The sequence below is a fragment of the Colletotrichum scovillei genome (assembly GCF_011075155.1).
Source record: "Colletotrichum scovillei strain TJNH1 chromosome Unknown Contig00009, whole genome shotgun sequence".
NCBI lineage: Eukaryota > Fungi > Ascomycota > Sordariomycetes > Glomerellales > Glomerellaceae > Colletotrichum > Colletotrichum scovillei.
In genome coordinates, this window is record NW_023336267.1 from 2,616,975 (window position 1) to 2,632,629 (window position 15,655).

Consider the following 15,655-nt stretch of genomic DNA (forward strand, 5'->3'; position numbering starts at 1 on the left):
GGTTTGAGGAATAACCCAAAGCCATGCACATCATGACATTCGATGCTTCTTCAAATCGAAAGATGCCAAGTTGATAAGCTCTCCCCCAGTCCTCTTCCTCCCCGCAGGTATCAACTCATTAGACGGAGCTTTCTTGTCATCCTTCACGCCGCACAATTATTCAAGGCCATGTTTTCTAACATGTCATTGACGCAATCAACACCCTTGAAGTCGCATTTTGCCAATTACTAGTAAGCTAGGTAGGCAATGTGCACATCCGTCCCCGTACCCGTCCCCGTCTCGCCAGCCGGATGGCAAGCGCCTCACACACACCTATCTACCTGCTCACCCAGTTCACTCTGTGGTAAACTTGGCTCACCAACAAAGCGAGCGCCGATCGATGATTACATCTCCAACCCAAACAACTCTATAACGCTCAGTCTCGAATCAGTCCGTCCAACGGCTTCTTCCTTTCCTTGAGGTACTCGTACCCTATACCTTGGCCTCTCTACGTACTCAAAGACTCTGCCAAAGGATCTCCGGGTTACAGTCGTAGTCATGGTCATGGATGGCCGCATCATGCACCCTCCAATAACCGCCCCCAAACGCGGTAGCGTCGCATTTTCTCGTCTCTCTCGGCGCCTATCTTCGTCTCTCCCTTCACTAGCCCTGCGAGCCCGCGTGTAGAATCTCCATGCATGCAGCTTGTCACCCAAACATCTGTACTCCGTACCCACACCCAAAGGTCACATATCGCTCAGTCGAGGGGATGGAATGGGATGCAGGCAGGTGAGACGCATCGCGTTCGCCTGGCCGCCGTTCATGCCACCTACCCTCACCGCGCCCCCTTCTCACATGGATCTGGTCGTTCTCAGATTGCCCCGGAGAGCGTTTCCCACCCCCGTTTCTGTTAAGTTCCGTCATGTCTCGGCTCTACTGCCTGGTAGGGCTGGCTCGACACATTCGCCAACACAACGGGCGCCACTTGTGCATGCGTCGTCGGTCTGACAAAGGAGGCAGGGTAATCAGTTGCGGTCCTGGCCATCAGCAAGAGTATCAGGTCGTGTTCAAAACTCACGCCTAAAATCTAGGTATGGCATCAGTATTAAGAGAACATTTTAACGGTTCGTGGACACGACGATATTTGAACACTGTGCAAACCGCAATTGCAGTACGAGGCACGTAGGCGACCTTACCTTGCCTTACTTCGCATACGTACGAACATAACCTTATCACCTTATCGAATCTACCGAGACTGCGCGCTCAGGCGCCAAGGAGGGGTGGGGAGGCACTGCGAATGATCATCAATTCACTTTCCGCGTCATCCCCCTCTTCTTGTGGCCGTATTTGTACAATTGTATCGGTAAACGTCTTTTGAACAAACTTTTATGAACAAATATCTTGGTAATTCATAATTACTTTTCAGGTGAATGTCACCTCTATCAATCCCGCATACAAAGTACAGTTATTGGTCAATAAACAACTTGCCATAGCGACTCCTAATCCCAGAACCCAAAGCAAGACAGATGCCAGTAGACAGACAGAGGCCCAAGCTTACTCGATGTTGGACGACATGTGATGCGTAGGCAAAGCCGTCAAGACGTCAAAGGCACCCGTGCCAATCTTGCCCAGGCGGCCCATGACGATACGACCACTGGGTGTTTTGAGATCGTCCCAGTCGCCATCAAGAACGGCGTCTTTCAGGAAAGCCAGAGTCGTCTCGAAACTCATCTTGGTGAAGGGACTAACATTGCCACGCAGACCATTGCGGTTGAACGGCGTGTAGTCACCATTGCGCGTCATGTAGTCGGCAATGAGGTTCAAGTGTCTGTTGTCAACACTGATACCGTGACCGCCGAAGACGCCGGCCAATTCAGACACGATGTTGTTTCGGCATGCCTCCACTCCGTACACGTCGAGAACGGCGCCAATGTCGTTGGTTGTGATCTGGTTCGGGTTGATGAAGTCGCCGTACTTCTGCATGGCCTCGAGGTTGCAACCCGATGTGTAGATGGCGGACACTGTCACATCCTTGCCAGCGGCGTTTGTGATCTTGTGGTCGGCCGTGAAGGTGCAAGAGCCAACGCCAGGAATTTGCTGGACGACTGACTTCTTGACCGCCGCCTGCACGATGTTGAGCATCAATACCTTGGGGGTATCTGCCGTGAACTCAAGAGTGAACTCGCACCACTCTCCTGCGCTGTCGTAGTTGAACTTGGTGACGGGAGCATAGAGTTTCTTCACTCGCTCGGCTCTCCAGCCACCATCCTCACTATCCATGTCTTTGTCCCCGTCATCTTCGTCCTCAGAGCCGTCCTGGTCGGCTGCCGGCAGTGGGCTACCCTCAAACCCTTCATCTTCTTCCTCGGTATTTTCACGTTCCATCTGTCGCTGAATCGCGTCGTCCTCATCATCATTTGGACCATATGATACAGCCTCGTCCCGATTTGCCCTGTTCTTGGCACTCGTGGCGTCGCCGTCGCCATCCTCCTCGTCATCATCATCGTCGTTGTTGGTAGGTCTTGCCTCACCGTTGCCACTGACCATCTCTACTACGCCAGACTTGACGCCAACTTCAGGCGTAGCCGAGGTGGAATCGCTGCTGCGCTTCTTGATTTCCTTGGCCATCATCCTCAAGAGGTGATCGAGGAATCGCTTCTCGATGGTATCCATGACATCAGAGGGATCGATGGCGTAGGCTTTGGTGTACTCCGCAGCAGGGAAGAAGTTGAGCCTCACGTCGTACAGCTTGGCCAGTGAAGTATTGATGCCCTTTCCAATGCGCTCGTTAACGGTCACCGTGTCAAGCACATGGGCAAGAGGCAAAACGCTAATTGACTTTGCAAACACCTCTCCCTCGGCTGCGGACAACTCAGGATGGAGAAGTAGTGTCATGGCTGGTGTTGAGATAGATCGACTTGCTGTCATGAGGATCTCACGGAGACGTGGAATACCGAGCGTAACGTTCTTTGCCGAATGACCTGCCAAATGGAATGTGTTGAGGGTCATCTGTGTCGAAGGCTCTCCCACACTCTGGCCAGCAACAATGCCGACACCCTCACCAGCCTCAACGAGTGATCGCATATACTTGGCGGCGAAAACAAGCTCTGCCGACTTTTTGCTGACAGCGGGTGCATCCACCAGACCAGATGGGCCGCTCGACTTGTCGCGGATGAGACCATCCTTGTTGTCTTTGATGTACTTCGTCATTTTCTCGTAGAAGGATTCGGATGTCGCAAATGCTACTCTCGCAGGGTTGACCAGGGAAATAATGGGATCCTTGGCCCCGGGGCTATCAAGCTTTGCGTGCTTGATAGCACTCTTCATATGCTTGAGAATCTCGTCCTTGGTGCCGGCAAATTGTTCCCTGAAGCCATTGCTGAAATTAAGCTGGGCCGACTCGGAACCAACATTGCGGAGGATGAAGCTGAAGTCGGTCAGGTACTTCTGCTTAGTCGGGTCAAGACCGTCCTCGCCATAGAGAAACTGCACGAGGGTGCCGTCGGCATCTCGCACCGTCGAGTCATACGTCACTGTAAGTCCCTCCATACCCTTGATAATGCATCTTTGCAGGTAACCAGAGCGAGAGGTCTTGACAGCTGTATCGATAAGACCTTCGCGACCAGCCATATGATGGAAGTAGTATTCTTGCGGTCGAATACCAGTCAAGAATCGCTGAACAATGTAACCTCCTGCACGAACATTCGTCTCGAATGGCTTGAAACAGGGTAGAGACTTTCCGCTAACCATCAAAGGGACTCTTCTGCCCTCAAGAACTTGTTGTCCCAAGTTGCATGAAATCAGGTTAGCGTTGACCTGACTGCCCTTAGCACCAGAGGTTGTCATAGACTGCATCTGGTTTTTGGGGAACTGCTTCACCAGACCGACGGGAAGACAAGCTGCTGTGACCGCGCTTGAAACGACGCCACCGCTCTGGTTCATAAGCAGATCGAGACCTTCTTGCTTATTATCGTCGCGCATGACCTCTTCCAGGCGAGTAAGCAGTTCCCGGTCTGTGCTCGTTGGTGCCTTGTCCTCCAGTGAAACGTATTTGGCTGCAACTTGGAGTCCGACGTCCTTCGCTGCCTTCAATGCCTCCTTTCGAGCCTGCTCACCTTCCGATGTGAGCCGCAAGTCGTCCATGCCGCAAGTAAAGGCCCTCATGTTAAGGTAGCGAGTGAGGAGGCGGCCCATAGCACTGAGCAACTTGCCCGCGACAGCAGGCCCATAGACTTCATGAATGGAATGGACCAGACCGCCTGAACTGGGGCCCAGGTGGGCTTTGTCAAGAATACCAGTCAGGAACTGTCCGTCCTGGAACAAGACTGAGCCCTCTTCCAGATGACCTTTTCCCCATTGCTCGCCTTTGACTTGACATTTTCCAGCCATCCAGAGCCCTTCTCCATTTGGTGGCTTGATGTTCTTCAAGATCGTGCTGATAACCTGCTTTCCTGTCCATCTAGGTCTTGGCTTGATGACTGCCGGAGGAAGGAGCTCAATTCTCTCGCCAAGGATATGACCACTCTCTGGGCGGAGGGCGGAGTAGATGAGCTGCTGGTATGAGTCTCGGTCGAAGAAGGTATCCTTGTTGCAAAGAGCAACAGAGACTGAAAGATGGTCCTGAATCAGACCACGGAGAGGCTTGCCTGCCGTGCCAGATAGATATTGATGGTCTGTGTCGGCGATCTGAAGAGCCTCAGCTCTAGCAACCTCGTTCTGGGGGAAGTGCATGTTCATCTCGTCGCCGTCGAAATCAGCATTGTACGTGTTACAATTGGCGTAGTGCATTCGGATTGTTTTCTCTCCTGGCAACACGCGAACTCGGTGACCCATGATTGATGGCTTGTGGAGTGTCGGCTGACGGTTCATCAAAACAACATCGCCGTTCGTCAAATGTCGGTAAACCTTCTTGCCTTTCATGCCACTCAGCTGGGCGTTGGTCGGCGTGAGGAGCTGGTTGGCAAGAGACTGGCGGTCATCTGCAGACTTGGATCGAAGATTGACGATTTGTCCGTTCTCGTACTCGATAGCAGCCGCGCCGGGCCACTTGTCGACACCATTTATAACGGCCTGCTGCAGATCCTTGAAGTTGTGGCTCGTGACGGGCTCGGGGTAGGTAAGTTTGCGTGCGAAAACGGGAGGCACACCAATCTCGTTGGTCTCGATATTAGGGTCGGGGGAAATGACACTGCGGGCAGCGAAGTTGACTCGCTTTCCCATCATGTTTTTTCGGAAAAGGCCCTCCTTTTTCTCCAGCTTCTGCTTGATGCCGTCTTCGTTCCTTTTCGCAGCTGCGCCTTGGACGGGGTTTTTGCTCTTGTCGATCAGAGAGTTGACAGACTCCTGCAATTCCGTCCATACTTGGTGCAAATCATTGATGTCTCTTGCTCTCCCGTACTGGTCTGTGCCACCCACGCTTTGGTGTATTCTCGCAATGCTACCGCAGTTTCGCATGATCATCTTGTAGAGGGAATTCTGCTGGGCCTCAGAAATCTGAGAATCGCCAGTTCGAGCTTCGGGTCGGAACTTGTTAGGGGGAACAAGGATAGTTCGGATAAAGAACATGTCGGCAGATACTTTAGCTGCCTTCTTGGTCACTGGCTTCGAGTTGTACACGAGGGACATAATGTCTTGTTCCTTGTCGAACAGCTCCCTCAGACGGGCGCGAACTTCCATGGCACTTAGGTATCGCTGCTGACCGGGGTTTTGACGGACGGCATGAACTCTAGACTCTGCCTCCTCCTTCTCGAGATCGTCGTCATGAGCATCACGCATGTCAACGTCGTTTTCCTCGCTCGATGAGTTTGTATCAACGTCGGCAACACCTTCGTCGGTGTCGGTGTTGCCGCGCTTCGACTTGCGCTGGTGAGCTGCTGTCGCCATGGAGTCCTTGAGGTGTAGGTTTTTCTGTGCCATTTGACCCATATCCTTCTCGTTAAGGGCCTTTTCGAAAATCTTGACGAAGCGGTCCTTTCGGTAGGTAGGCGATATACCGCCACAGTTGTCGCATCGTTTAGACTTAGTGATTTGCGTCAGGAAGTCCTTGATGAGCTCTCTCCTCATTTCAATAGCACCTTCGTGCTTGCCCTTCCTGACCTCGCCCAGATTGAGCCTGTGTGATTTGAGAGATTGGCGAACGTATGCCTCTCGGGCCCCGATAATGTTGTCGACCGTGGAGGTGCCCTCTTCTTCTGCCTCGCTCTCGTAATCGGTGGGCACGCCCGGGAGTGCAAGGCCCTTGAGCTCTTCTCCTATAGCATCAACCAAGTGAGCCTCGTGCAAGAGGCCATATTGCAGCAATCGAAGTTTGCAGGAGTATCGATTGATTTCGCGATGGCGCATGCGGAAACCTTTGCAGTAGACGCATTGCGACCTCAGAAGACGGAGAACCTGGTCGAGGAATACAGGATGATATACCGGCACTGGGAGCTCGATGTGGCCGGCGTGGCCCGGGCATGAAGACTGATTCAAGTTACAGGTTGCACAGCTGTGAAGAGACGTGTAAGTCAATTGAGCAAAGGACAAGGGATATTCGGGGCATTTCATACAGAGCATCGCCCCATGATCCAAGAGCAGGATCATAGAGACCACCAGGAACGGGGTTCAGAAGGTTGTCGAATGTGCTGTCGTTCTCAATGCGCTTGACCGAGATTGCTTTGATTTCTTCCTCGGTGAGGAATGTGAATTCGACCGTCTCGACAGACGACGAAATGGGTTGAGAGATGTTCATATTGCCGTTGAGGCGTCAGGTAATAGCCTGGCACCAATCTGAGTCGGAACGGCAGAAGGTGTGGTGTCCGAAGCAAATTTTCCATACAGCTTCCGCTTCAATGAGGCACTCGCTCGATCGCAAATTCAATACGACCGGGGCGGACGTTCCAGAGCAGCAACCGTCGGTGGGAGACCGAGGGGAACTTTTTTTTTTTTTTTTGGCGGTGGTGGTCGGCAGAACGAAAACCCGCCTTTATCTGGCGGGTCCTTCACTCTTTTTTTTTTCTGCCACTGTGCTATCGGCGCAAGGCAGCAAGGCACCCCAAAATGCTTGAAGGAACGGGACCTTCCAGGTTGCGATTACCTTAGGCTAGGTAGGTAAGGTACATAGCACAGTGTTTACCACCTACGTACTTGCGTGCTGCATATTAGCCTGCGTGCCTGTGTTTACCTCACAACGGGCAATACGATAACATCGAGGTTACAGAGTCAACTGGATATTTACGTAGCCACTCTCTTGACCAGAGCCCACAGTAGGGGCGTCTCCCTCCCACTCTCAAGACACATTCCGTATTCCTCAACCACAACCCCTGTCAACCGTGCAACGGGGCCACCACCGAATCCTCTTACGGACCTCTACTCCTCATCCTCTTTGCCTTGGGGTCACTGCGAATGATTTACCCTTTCGACCGCGATACATAATCAGCGAACTCCGCGAAGACGACCGACTCAGAACGAGTGAGCGCCCAGACTTACCCGACATCCTCCCGACGAAGCACGTGTATCTCCGGAAAGACGTGCATCCCGTAATCTAGTTCCTACGATCAGTCGTGGGGAAAAGTGGCAGCATATCAGCCTAGTCATAATGGATCGACAGTCAGACTCGTTAGGCCTTGGGCCTCGTCACGACCCCAACTCCCGGGTTTCGAAACCTGAATCGGCCGCCGATAAGATGGCTGCGCTCAAAGCCAGAGTCGCTGCGGCAGTCGGCGTCTCCAAGGCTAAAGGAGGCCTTAACGTCGGATTACATCCAGTACTCGAGAGTCTCGGTCAGACAAAGGCGCCAGCTAGAGCGAACGATGTAAAGCCATCCGGCAGTCGACCGCACTCTGACTCGAAGTTCTCAACTGGATTCAAAGCTCCAGATGCTGCTGGGCGAGGCCGCGATGCGCCGCTATCCAACCCGTATTTCAACGACCAGCAGGCAGCACAGCCCGCAAATGGAAGACAACGTCAGGCTCGGTCGCTAAATTTCCATGCCAAGGGCAAGTTCATCCAGCAAGCCGCGGCGCTGCGGCGACAAGCTGCCCTCGAGGAGATGAAGAAGAGAATCGCGGCGCAAACAAGGAAAGCCGGCATCGAAGATGAATTGGAGACGGAAAAGAATCTTGTCGTCGACCCTCCTCCGGACATAGAATGGTTCGACGGTGGACTGGTCGACGGGACCTCTTACGACTGTATCGACGACGAATCCAAACTGAAGATCAAACAAGATACCATCATCACGGAATATGTACAGCACCCCGTCGCGTTGGAACCGCCGCAGGAGAAGAATACTCCAGCCCTGAAGCCAATGTACCTGACACCGAAAGAAATGGCCAAGACCAGGAGGCAGAGAAGGATGGCCGAACTCAAGGAGCAGCAAGCAAAGATTAGACTTGGACTAGTCCCAGCTCCGCCCCCCAAAGTCAAGAAGAGCAACATGATGCGTGTTTACGCAGACTCTGCAGTGAAGGATCCTACGGCTGTGGAGAATCTCGTCAACAGGCAGATCGCTGAGCGCCAGCAGAATCACTTGGAGGCCAATGAAGAACGCAAGCTCACGAAGGAAGAGAAGCACGTCAAGCTTGCTACGAACCAAGAAAAAGATGCCGCGAAAGGCATCCATATCTTGGTGTTCAGGATTGACAGTCTCGCCAACGGCCGGAACAGATTCAGGATCCAAAAGAACGCCGAGCAGCATGCTCTCACGGGTATTTGCATCATGCACCCAAGGATGAATCTTGTCATTGTTGAAGGCGGTGAGCACAGCATACGCAAATACAAGAAGCTCATGCTTGAGCGAATCAACTGGACTGAAAATGCACATTCGCAAGAGGGAAAGACGCAACAACAGGTCCGCGAATGGCTGGTAGCGGAAAACGAGAGTGGCGACTTGAAGGACATGTCCCATAATGAGTGTAAGCTGGTGTTTGAAGGCGAAGAAAAGACGAGGGCCTACCGCAAGTGGGGAAGCAAGGTCTGCGAATCTGATGCCGAAGCCAGGGACGCGTTGGCCCGAGCCAAGATGGACAACTTTTGGGCCGTCGCGAAAAACATGTAATCAGAGAACCTCACCAGTAATCAACGAAAGACTGTCACAGAAGAATAGAATACCAAGGAGACTTACCTTTTTTTTTTGTGTTAAACCCGTAGGTCAGATCGGACAGCTGGTGCGTTCTCGCTCAGCTTCACTCGTTGTTGATGTGCCTGTAATCATTACTTGTGAACAACCTGATAATCAAGTGCACTCAAAGTCTCGCCCTGGACAAACAGTCTGGTCGAACCTATCGAGAATTTGTTCCAGATTATTCTATCTGAGAGAATTGTTCTTCTCGCCCACCTCTTTTGCGAGCTGTACCTTGATCCGTCAATGTTGAACGCCTCTGAAGTCACTGCAAAGTAGGCTGTCGATTACTGAAATAAGGTATGACACCGATGCGGTACGTGCTATTTTAGTCAGCTTGGCTGTCACCCAACAGTGGACGGAGAAAGTCTGGCCGTGGTTTACCGGCATCGCAACGGCCTCGTCATATCCGCAGCTCTGGAACTGCGAGAGCAGCCTGCTTCTTAGAAGGAGCGCGATCAGACTTAGGAAACGCTGAGGTCCCGCCGGTGGGACGGCTACCTGAGCGGTTTGCTCCCCTCGCATTGTTTCAGCGTTTCCCTCCTTTCTGTTTCCGCGACATCTCCGCTAAGCAGCTTTACCAAAGGTCGCAGAGGCGGGACCACGATAAACTCAATCTATCAGACAAGAGTAACAAGAAGTGCTTGAGGGGAGGGGAGGGGGAAATGTTCAAGGACTTAGTCAAGACGGGATGCATTTATAGAAACATCACCAACATACGTCCTGTCAGTATTTACTATTGTCCACCTTCAAAAAAAAAAAAAATGAGTTATCTATTGAGCACTATAGCGTCATAACAACGGGGCTTCCGTTGGCTGCGACAGGGAGAATGCGCCTGCCATCCTGTCGATCACTGTATACGCGTCGCACCCCGGGTGCTGTTCTCGCCAGTCTCGCGATTCGGCCCAATCGCGTTATGGCGAGGTTTGCATGCAAAGGTACGTGTTCTGACACTTGCGACGATAATACGACTGATTGCGCAGTTCTTCACGTTCTTCATACGGGACAATGTAGAGTAGTTCATAATGTTTGCCATTGCATGCAGTCATCCTTTACTGCTTGTTTAATGTACAACCCTTGCGTTATTCTGAAGAACGCATCGTTAAACGCCAGATTACCCCCAAAACCAAGACGGTCCCTTCGTCAAGCATTCCCAAACGCGCGAGTCATGAGCCACCCATGTGAAAAGAGAAAATCAAAAGACAGTCGCTTAGTTGCGCTCACCGCGGAGGCGGCGGGCGAGCTGGATGTCCTTGGACTGGATGGTGACACGCTTGGCGTGGATGGCGCACAGGTTGGTGTCCTCGAAGAGAGAGACGAGGTAAGACTCGACGGACTCCTGAAGAGCGCCAATGGCGGAGGACTGGAAGCGAAGATCGGACTTGAAGTCCTGGGCGATCTCACGAACCTAGGAGGGGAGTGTTAGACGATGCGAAAGGAGACGCGTTGGATGGATCTCAACTTACCAGACGCTGGAAGGGGAGCTTGCGGATCAGAAGCTCGGTGGACTTCTGGTAGCGACGAATCTCACGAAGAGCGACGGTACCGGGCTTGTAGCGGTGAGGCTTCTTGACACCTCCGGTGGAGGGGGCGCTCTTGCGGGCGGCCTTGGAGGCGAGCTGCTTGCGGGGAGCCTTGCCACCAGTGGACTTACGGGCGGCTGTGGAAATAAAGTCAGTAAAAAGAATTTATCAAAAATGTCGCAAAGAAGTAATGACTTACTCTGCTTGGTGCGGGCCATTGCTGCTGTGTGTGATGATGGAGTTGATGGGTTTGTTTGTTGGTGATGATGTACTTGTTGGTTGATGTGGATGTGTTGTGAGTGGATGTAGAAGAAAAGGATGAGGAGTGGGTGACGGGTGGAGGGGAATAAATAGGTAGGAAGACGGAACGCGTGCAGAGGGGAGTGATTGTGCGCCAAATGGAAGGTGGCCAGTGCGCACCTTCCTGGTTTTGATCGGGTGGAGGGGAAGTGCCAGGTGTGAGCGTGGCAGGCGTGGGTTCTTTTTTGGAAAAATGCCGTTTTGGTAGGCGCGATTGCTTTGCAAGGCAGGCGCAGTTGGGCGGGTTTTTGCGCTTTGTTATCAAAACGGATAGTTTGCTCATTTTTGATTGGCTGGAAAACTTGCATCAAGTCAGACGCCACCCCATCTTTTTCTCTCAAACACCTGGTAGGGAAGAGTACGTATCTAGCGTCTAGCGCCTCTCCGGGGCCCACTGTGATCATACGCAAGGCACTGAAGGCAAGTCCTGCATATGCGGAATAGGTACCTTACCTTTTTCCTTTAGACTATGCCCATCCAAGATTCAGCCCAGTGTTCCCCGTCTGCGGAAATTTCCATCTAAATGCGGGACGGGCAAAAGCTACCAAAGGCACTTGCTCCAATGCTCGACCGCTTTACGCGTTGGGACTTAGAAGTAACGCGCGTGAGGGAATGAGCATCGAGACAGGCTGTTACTAAGAGTGCTGTCATTTATTCGTACGTTCTACCAGTGAACAACAAAGGCTGTTTGCCATAGAAGACGAGAACAATCAACAAAGATTTTCCGGGATACGCCTATGTAATTCACCTACCCGCCTGGCGTGCAGATTGACATCAATGGCCATGAGCCAGTCCAAGGAATCTCTGCCCGGAATATGCCCATCCCTCGGGCCTTTTGCATACTATCTACATATCTACAGAGTGTTAGACGTGACTTGGTCTCTGCGCGGCCGCGGCATCGTGAATCCTTGCGCGACTAGTGGGGAGGTTTTAGTGAGATGATTTCTCGGTCTCCGGGTCACTCTGGTGTATTACCTACCAAAGCTGGAGCCTGTGGATGGGTAGATGGGGCAGTGGGTGCAGCGACGCCTCAACTTGGGTTTGGAGACAGCACAGGATTTAACTTGTGCGTTTTGGCCTACATAGATGACCCAGGCGCACGACGATAGAAAGAGCGCCTACCTATCGTCACGTCACCGGTCAGTCTGTCAATAGACTCGAATCGAAACACCCTTTTCGATGCTTCTATGTGTCGGCTGACGTGAAAGACAATTACCGATGCAGTCAGTACCTTAGGCAACATCATATGAGAGATTACTGTCTTTGACCAACACGGTCCGTAGTTTTAGCATTGAACTTGAAAGCAGTGGGTGCCTGCCACGCAGGTGACTGCCTGTGATATGATCGGTCCCTTGCGCTCAGGTAATACAGCCGGAGGGGTAAATGCTGGCGTTGGCACTTTGCAGATGGCACCGAAGCCGGAAACACGGTTCTGATGGCACGCAGCGCGCCTAAGGTCTGGCACGGTGAACACTGCAAAAGCAAAGTGGCAACTTGCAAGGAACGGTGAGAGAAGGAGGAGGAGGAAGGGGGCAGGGACAGACGAGGGACGCTTTCTGGTTGGCTACATTTAATCGTACATATCCATCTGATGCTCCAATTGGGAATAAGCTGAGAGAGCCTGAAATTGATGAAGTACCGGGAAAGCCAGTGTGGCCCGTGTGGTTGTGCCTTCCTGGCGTTGTTTTTTTATTTTCGCTTCGCGTCGCGACAAGGTGTGATCCAGCGTGATGGACGTACCCGCTTTTCTCTGGCTGATCCCGAATCAGACTTGGCCCACGGACATTTGATATAAATGCCCGCCCCCCTCTGCGCGACTACGATCGTGTTCCCTCTTACTATTCAGCCCCACGTCATCTCTGCCAAAACAATCTTACACGCCATTCCCTCGGAAGAGCCTCATCATACCCCAACCTTAAATCACTTCAACTTCATCACAATCCACAATGACTGGACGTACGTACCGATCCCGCATCGTGCTTCTTCTATCTTCCCCGGTATACTAACTTGGTGTGATCAGGCGGCAAGGGCGGCAAGGGCCTCGGCAAGGGCGGTGCCAAGCGTCACCGCAAGATTTTGCGTGACAACATTCAGGGTATCACGAAGCCTGCCATCCGTCGTCTCGCACGTCGTGGTGGTGTCAAGCGTATTTCTGCCAGTAAGTTTTAGCCCCAGCTCGTCTCGGCTTGCGAGAGACTAACATGCCATTCCTTCAGTGATCTACGAGGAGACCCGTGGTGTCCTCAAGTCCTTCCTCGAGGGCGTCATTCGTGATGCTGTCACCTACACTGAGCACGCCAAGCGCAAGACTGTCACTTCTCTTGATGTTGTCTACGCGTTGAAGCGCCAAGGCCGCACCCTGTACGGTTTCGGTGGTTAAGCGTCGTATTTCTGCATGTCTGTTACGAATCTTTCTTGGGCCATGACGCGATCTAACCCACGACGCGGTGGTCCATGCGGACTTTGGGAGTGGAGTGTTTTGTCACGAATGATCATGGGTTTGGCTGGTTTGGGGTGTTCTACTGTACCATACGGGAAATGGGGTTCTATACGGATGGCTTGGTTGGCTTGAGACATAATCCCTCGCCGAGGCACGTTTTGATCAATTTTTCTCGGTTCCCTTCTGCATCTTCGCGAGTGAATGCTGTGTGCCGCGTCTGTTTATTGTGTGTGTGAGGTGTTACTCTCCACTGTATGGGTATGTGATCTAACTCTGCGTTTCTGCTGTCGCGTCGCGTCGCGTCCCATGCGGGTGGCAACTGCCTGCTCTGGTTGTTGTTGCATGTTGGTCTTAAATGTGTTCGTTCAGGCTGCTGCTGAAGCTGTGCTGGCGCCAGGCTGCTGACCTTCAGTGTTCTTGTTTGGGTGGGCTATGGTATGAGGGTTCTGCACATGGCAGGTTCAAGTCATTCATTGGTGATGAACAATTCAATAATACAATCCACATAGGGCATCGTAGAACTTGCTGTCCCCCTGCCGTTGTTTTTCATTGTGTGTGCGCAATGATGTATGTCTCTTCCTAGTATTCATAACCCCTCGTCTTGGAAAGTTTCGTATCTCGATGGGTGTACAATCTGCCATTGCCCGATATGATCGAGCTCATTTACCTAGTTTTCCACCAGCATCATTTGCTATGACCTCATGCTTCTGGTGCCTCGTTTATTCTCGTGGTGCCTTTTCTTCGTGGTCTGTTGACGTTTTTGATCGTTCTGGGGCCTGTGGCTACCAAGTTGTTGGTGAAGCTGAACGCATCATCTAATGCCGGCAAGGCTCTTGCTGCCCAAACCTGCACTTGTCGCCGTCTCTCCCTTGGAGAATCAAATGCTTCCGAAGCATTTTCCATGTTGCATTTCTATTGTGCTTTAGGTGTGTTGTGGCGGAAACTTGCGTTGATGGGCGTCTCATTTTTATTCCTCTATGTCACTTGTTTATTGCCAAATTCAACATCTCATATAAAACACATCAAAAAATTGGTTGTTCAGCAACACCACCTTAAACACATCGGATTTGATACCAAAACATGACTCGAGGCACAGTTTACTCTGTACAAGTTAATAAATATCAAATATCGGGCGAATCAATATCCCACGAACCGAACGGTCGCATGCAGTACACGCTGCCCAAAGGAGGGCCAAATTAGAAATCAGCGTAGGCGTCTCACAAAGAACTTAGCCGCAGCTAAGATGATATGAAGAGAGAGAAAGAGAGAGAAAGAGAGAGAGAGAGGGAGTAAGAGTCACAAACGCGTATGGTCCGGTATCTTGACCTACAAAGTTGGTCAAGAAGTGTTTTCAGCAACCGGGGGCAAGATCTGTCGCCTAGAAGGGGTCACAGGCCCGAAGTCGCCAACGGACCAGGAGAGAACAACAAGAGGGAGAGCTACCTGCCCGAACTGTCTCTAATCATGGCAGGACAGTGTCATCTCGGCCTCGCGATCATCTCCGAGCAAGCAGCAAGCGCCGTGGCAAAATGCAAAGTTCACGACCAGCACAAGACCTCTGCAGAGCATGAAACGCACGGCCATGGTTAGAAACTTGGTATGTCATGTTGTCTTGCGAGTAAATGCAGCGAGAAATGCGCGATGTGATCGTGCGTGGTCCACAGGATGTGGACATGCGCATCGTCGTCGCTGAATCACCGACGTGCCTCATGGCACAGCCTAAAGACCCTTCGTAATAGCTTGAAGCCCCGAGTCTGCGTGGAAAACCATCCGAAGAGAAACAAACACGGCGCGAAGACGAGTGCGGCCCGTCGGCATCGTATATAGGCCGAATCAATGCATCGGTAGTTTGTGCCAACTACACCAGCATACGCACTGGACACTGGGATATCCAGACTTGCGGAATCGACAGGCGCATATGAGGTCTCACTGCACGACGTACCGTATGCAACAAATAGCTGAGGGAGACTTCATCCTACTGCAAAGTCAGTAGATGATCATATTACTGCGTCGAAGTAACGCGACGAACAAGATATTGCTGGAATACCCCATATCGGCTTCTCTACCCATATCCTCGACTTGACATGGATATTAAGCGCAAGCCTAGACATCAGTATAAAGATGACACGGAATGGTACTCTGTTCCATCAGGCAGCTTGCACGGGGATGAATGATGGCTGGCCACGTTGGATGCCTCCTTGTGAAGACTTTATCGGACTTCATCTCAACTGCACGCCAGATGAGTGCTTCCTGATCAATAAGCATCGCGTAGGAACGAGGCACCACAGAATCGGGGCTGAGATCAGGTAATTATCG

The 15,655-nt window shown here is 51.9% G+C and overlaps 4 protein-coding genes across 4 annotated transcripts; 2 read left to right on the top strand and 2 right to left on the bottom strand.

Moving 5' to 3' along the window:
* Window positions 1-1,533: 1,533 nt before the first annotated feature.
* Window positions 1,534-6,862, bottom strand: HER10_EVM0006688 (RNA polymerase Rpb1; the record flags this gene model as incomplete). Its single annotated transcript, XM_035476267.1, has 2 exons — window positions 6,528-6,862; window positions 1,534-6,466 (listed from the first exon to the last, which is right to left on the bottom strand). The coding sequence occupies exons 1-2, from the start codon at window positions 6,707-6,709 to the stop codon at window positions 1,534-1,536; spliced, it is 5,115 nt and encodes a 1,704-aa protein (XP_035329511.1). The 5' UTR covers window positions 6,710-6,862.
* Window positions 6,863-7,112: 250 nt separating this feature from the next.
* On the top strand, window positions 7,113-9,013 carry HER10_EVM0001871 (pre-mRNA processing factor 3; the record flags this gene model as incomplete). Its single annotated transcript, XM_035471606.1, has 1 exon — window positions 7,113-9,013. The coding sequence occupies exon 1, from the start codon at window positions 7,556-7,558 to the stop codon at window positions 9,011-9,013; it is 1,458 nt and encodes a 485-aa protein (XP_035328921.1). The 5' UTR covers window positions 7,113-7,555.
* Window positions 9,014-9,891: 878 nt separating this feature from the next.
* Window positions 9,892-11,018, bottom strand: HER10_EVM0008536 (histone H3). The gene is made up of 3 exons (XM_035478053.1): window positions 10,799-11,018; window positions 10,543-10,736; window positions 9,892-10,484 (listed from the first exon to the last, which is right to left on the bottom strand). Exons 1-3 carry the CDS (start codon window positions 10,815-10,817, stop codon window positions 10,287-10,289), a joined length of 411 nt encoding a protein of 136 aa, XP_035329746.1. The 5' UTR covers window positions 10,818-11,018; the 3' UTR covers window positions 9,892-10,286.
* A 1,643-nt stretch (window positions 11,019-12,661) lies between these two features.
* Window positions 12,662-13,517, top strand: HER10_EVM0007984 (uncharacterized protein). The gene is made up of 3 exons (XM_035477522.1): window positions 12,662-12,855; window positions 12,920-13,057; window positions 13,116-13,517. Exons 1-3 carry the CDS (start codon window positions 12,846-12,848, stop codon window positions 13,277-13,279), a joined length of 312 nt encoding a protein of 103 aa, XP_035329679.1. The 5' UTR covers window positions 12,662-12,845; the 3' UTR covers window positions 13,280-13,517.
* The last annotated feature ends 2,138 nt before the right edge of the window (window positions 13,518-15,655 follow it).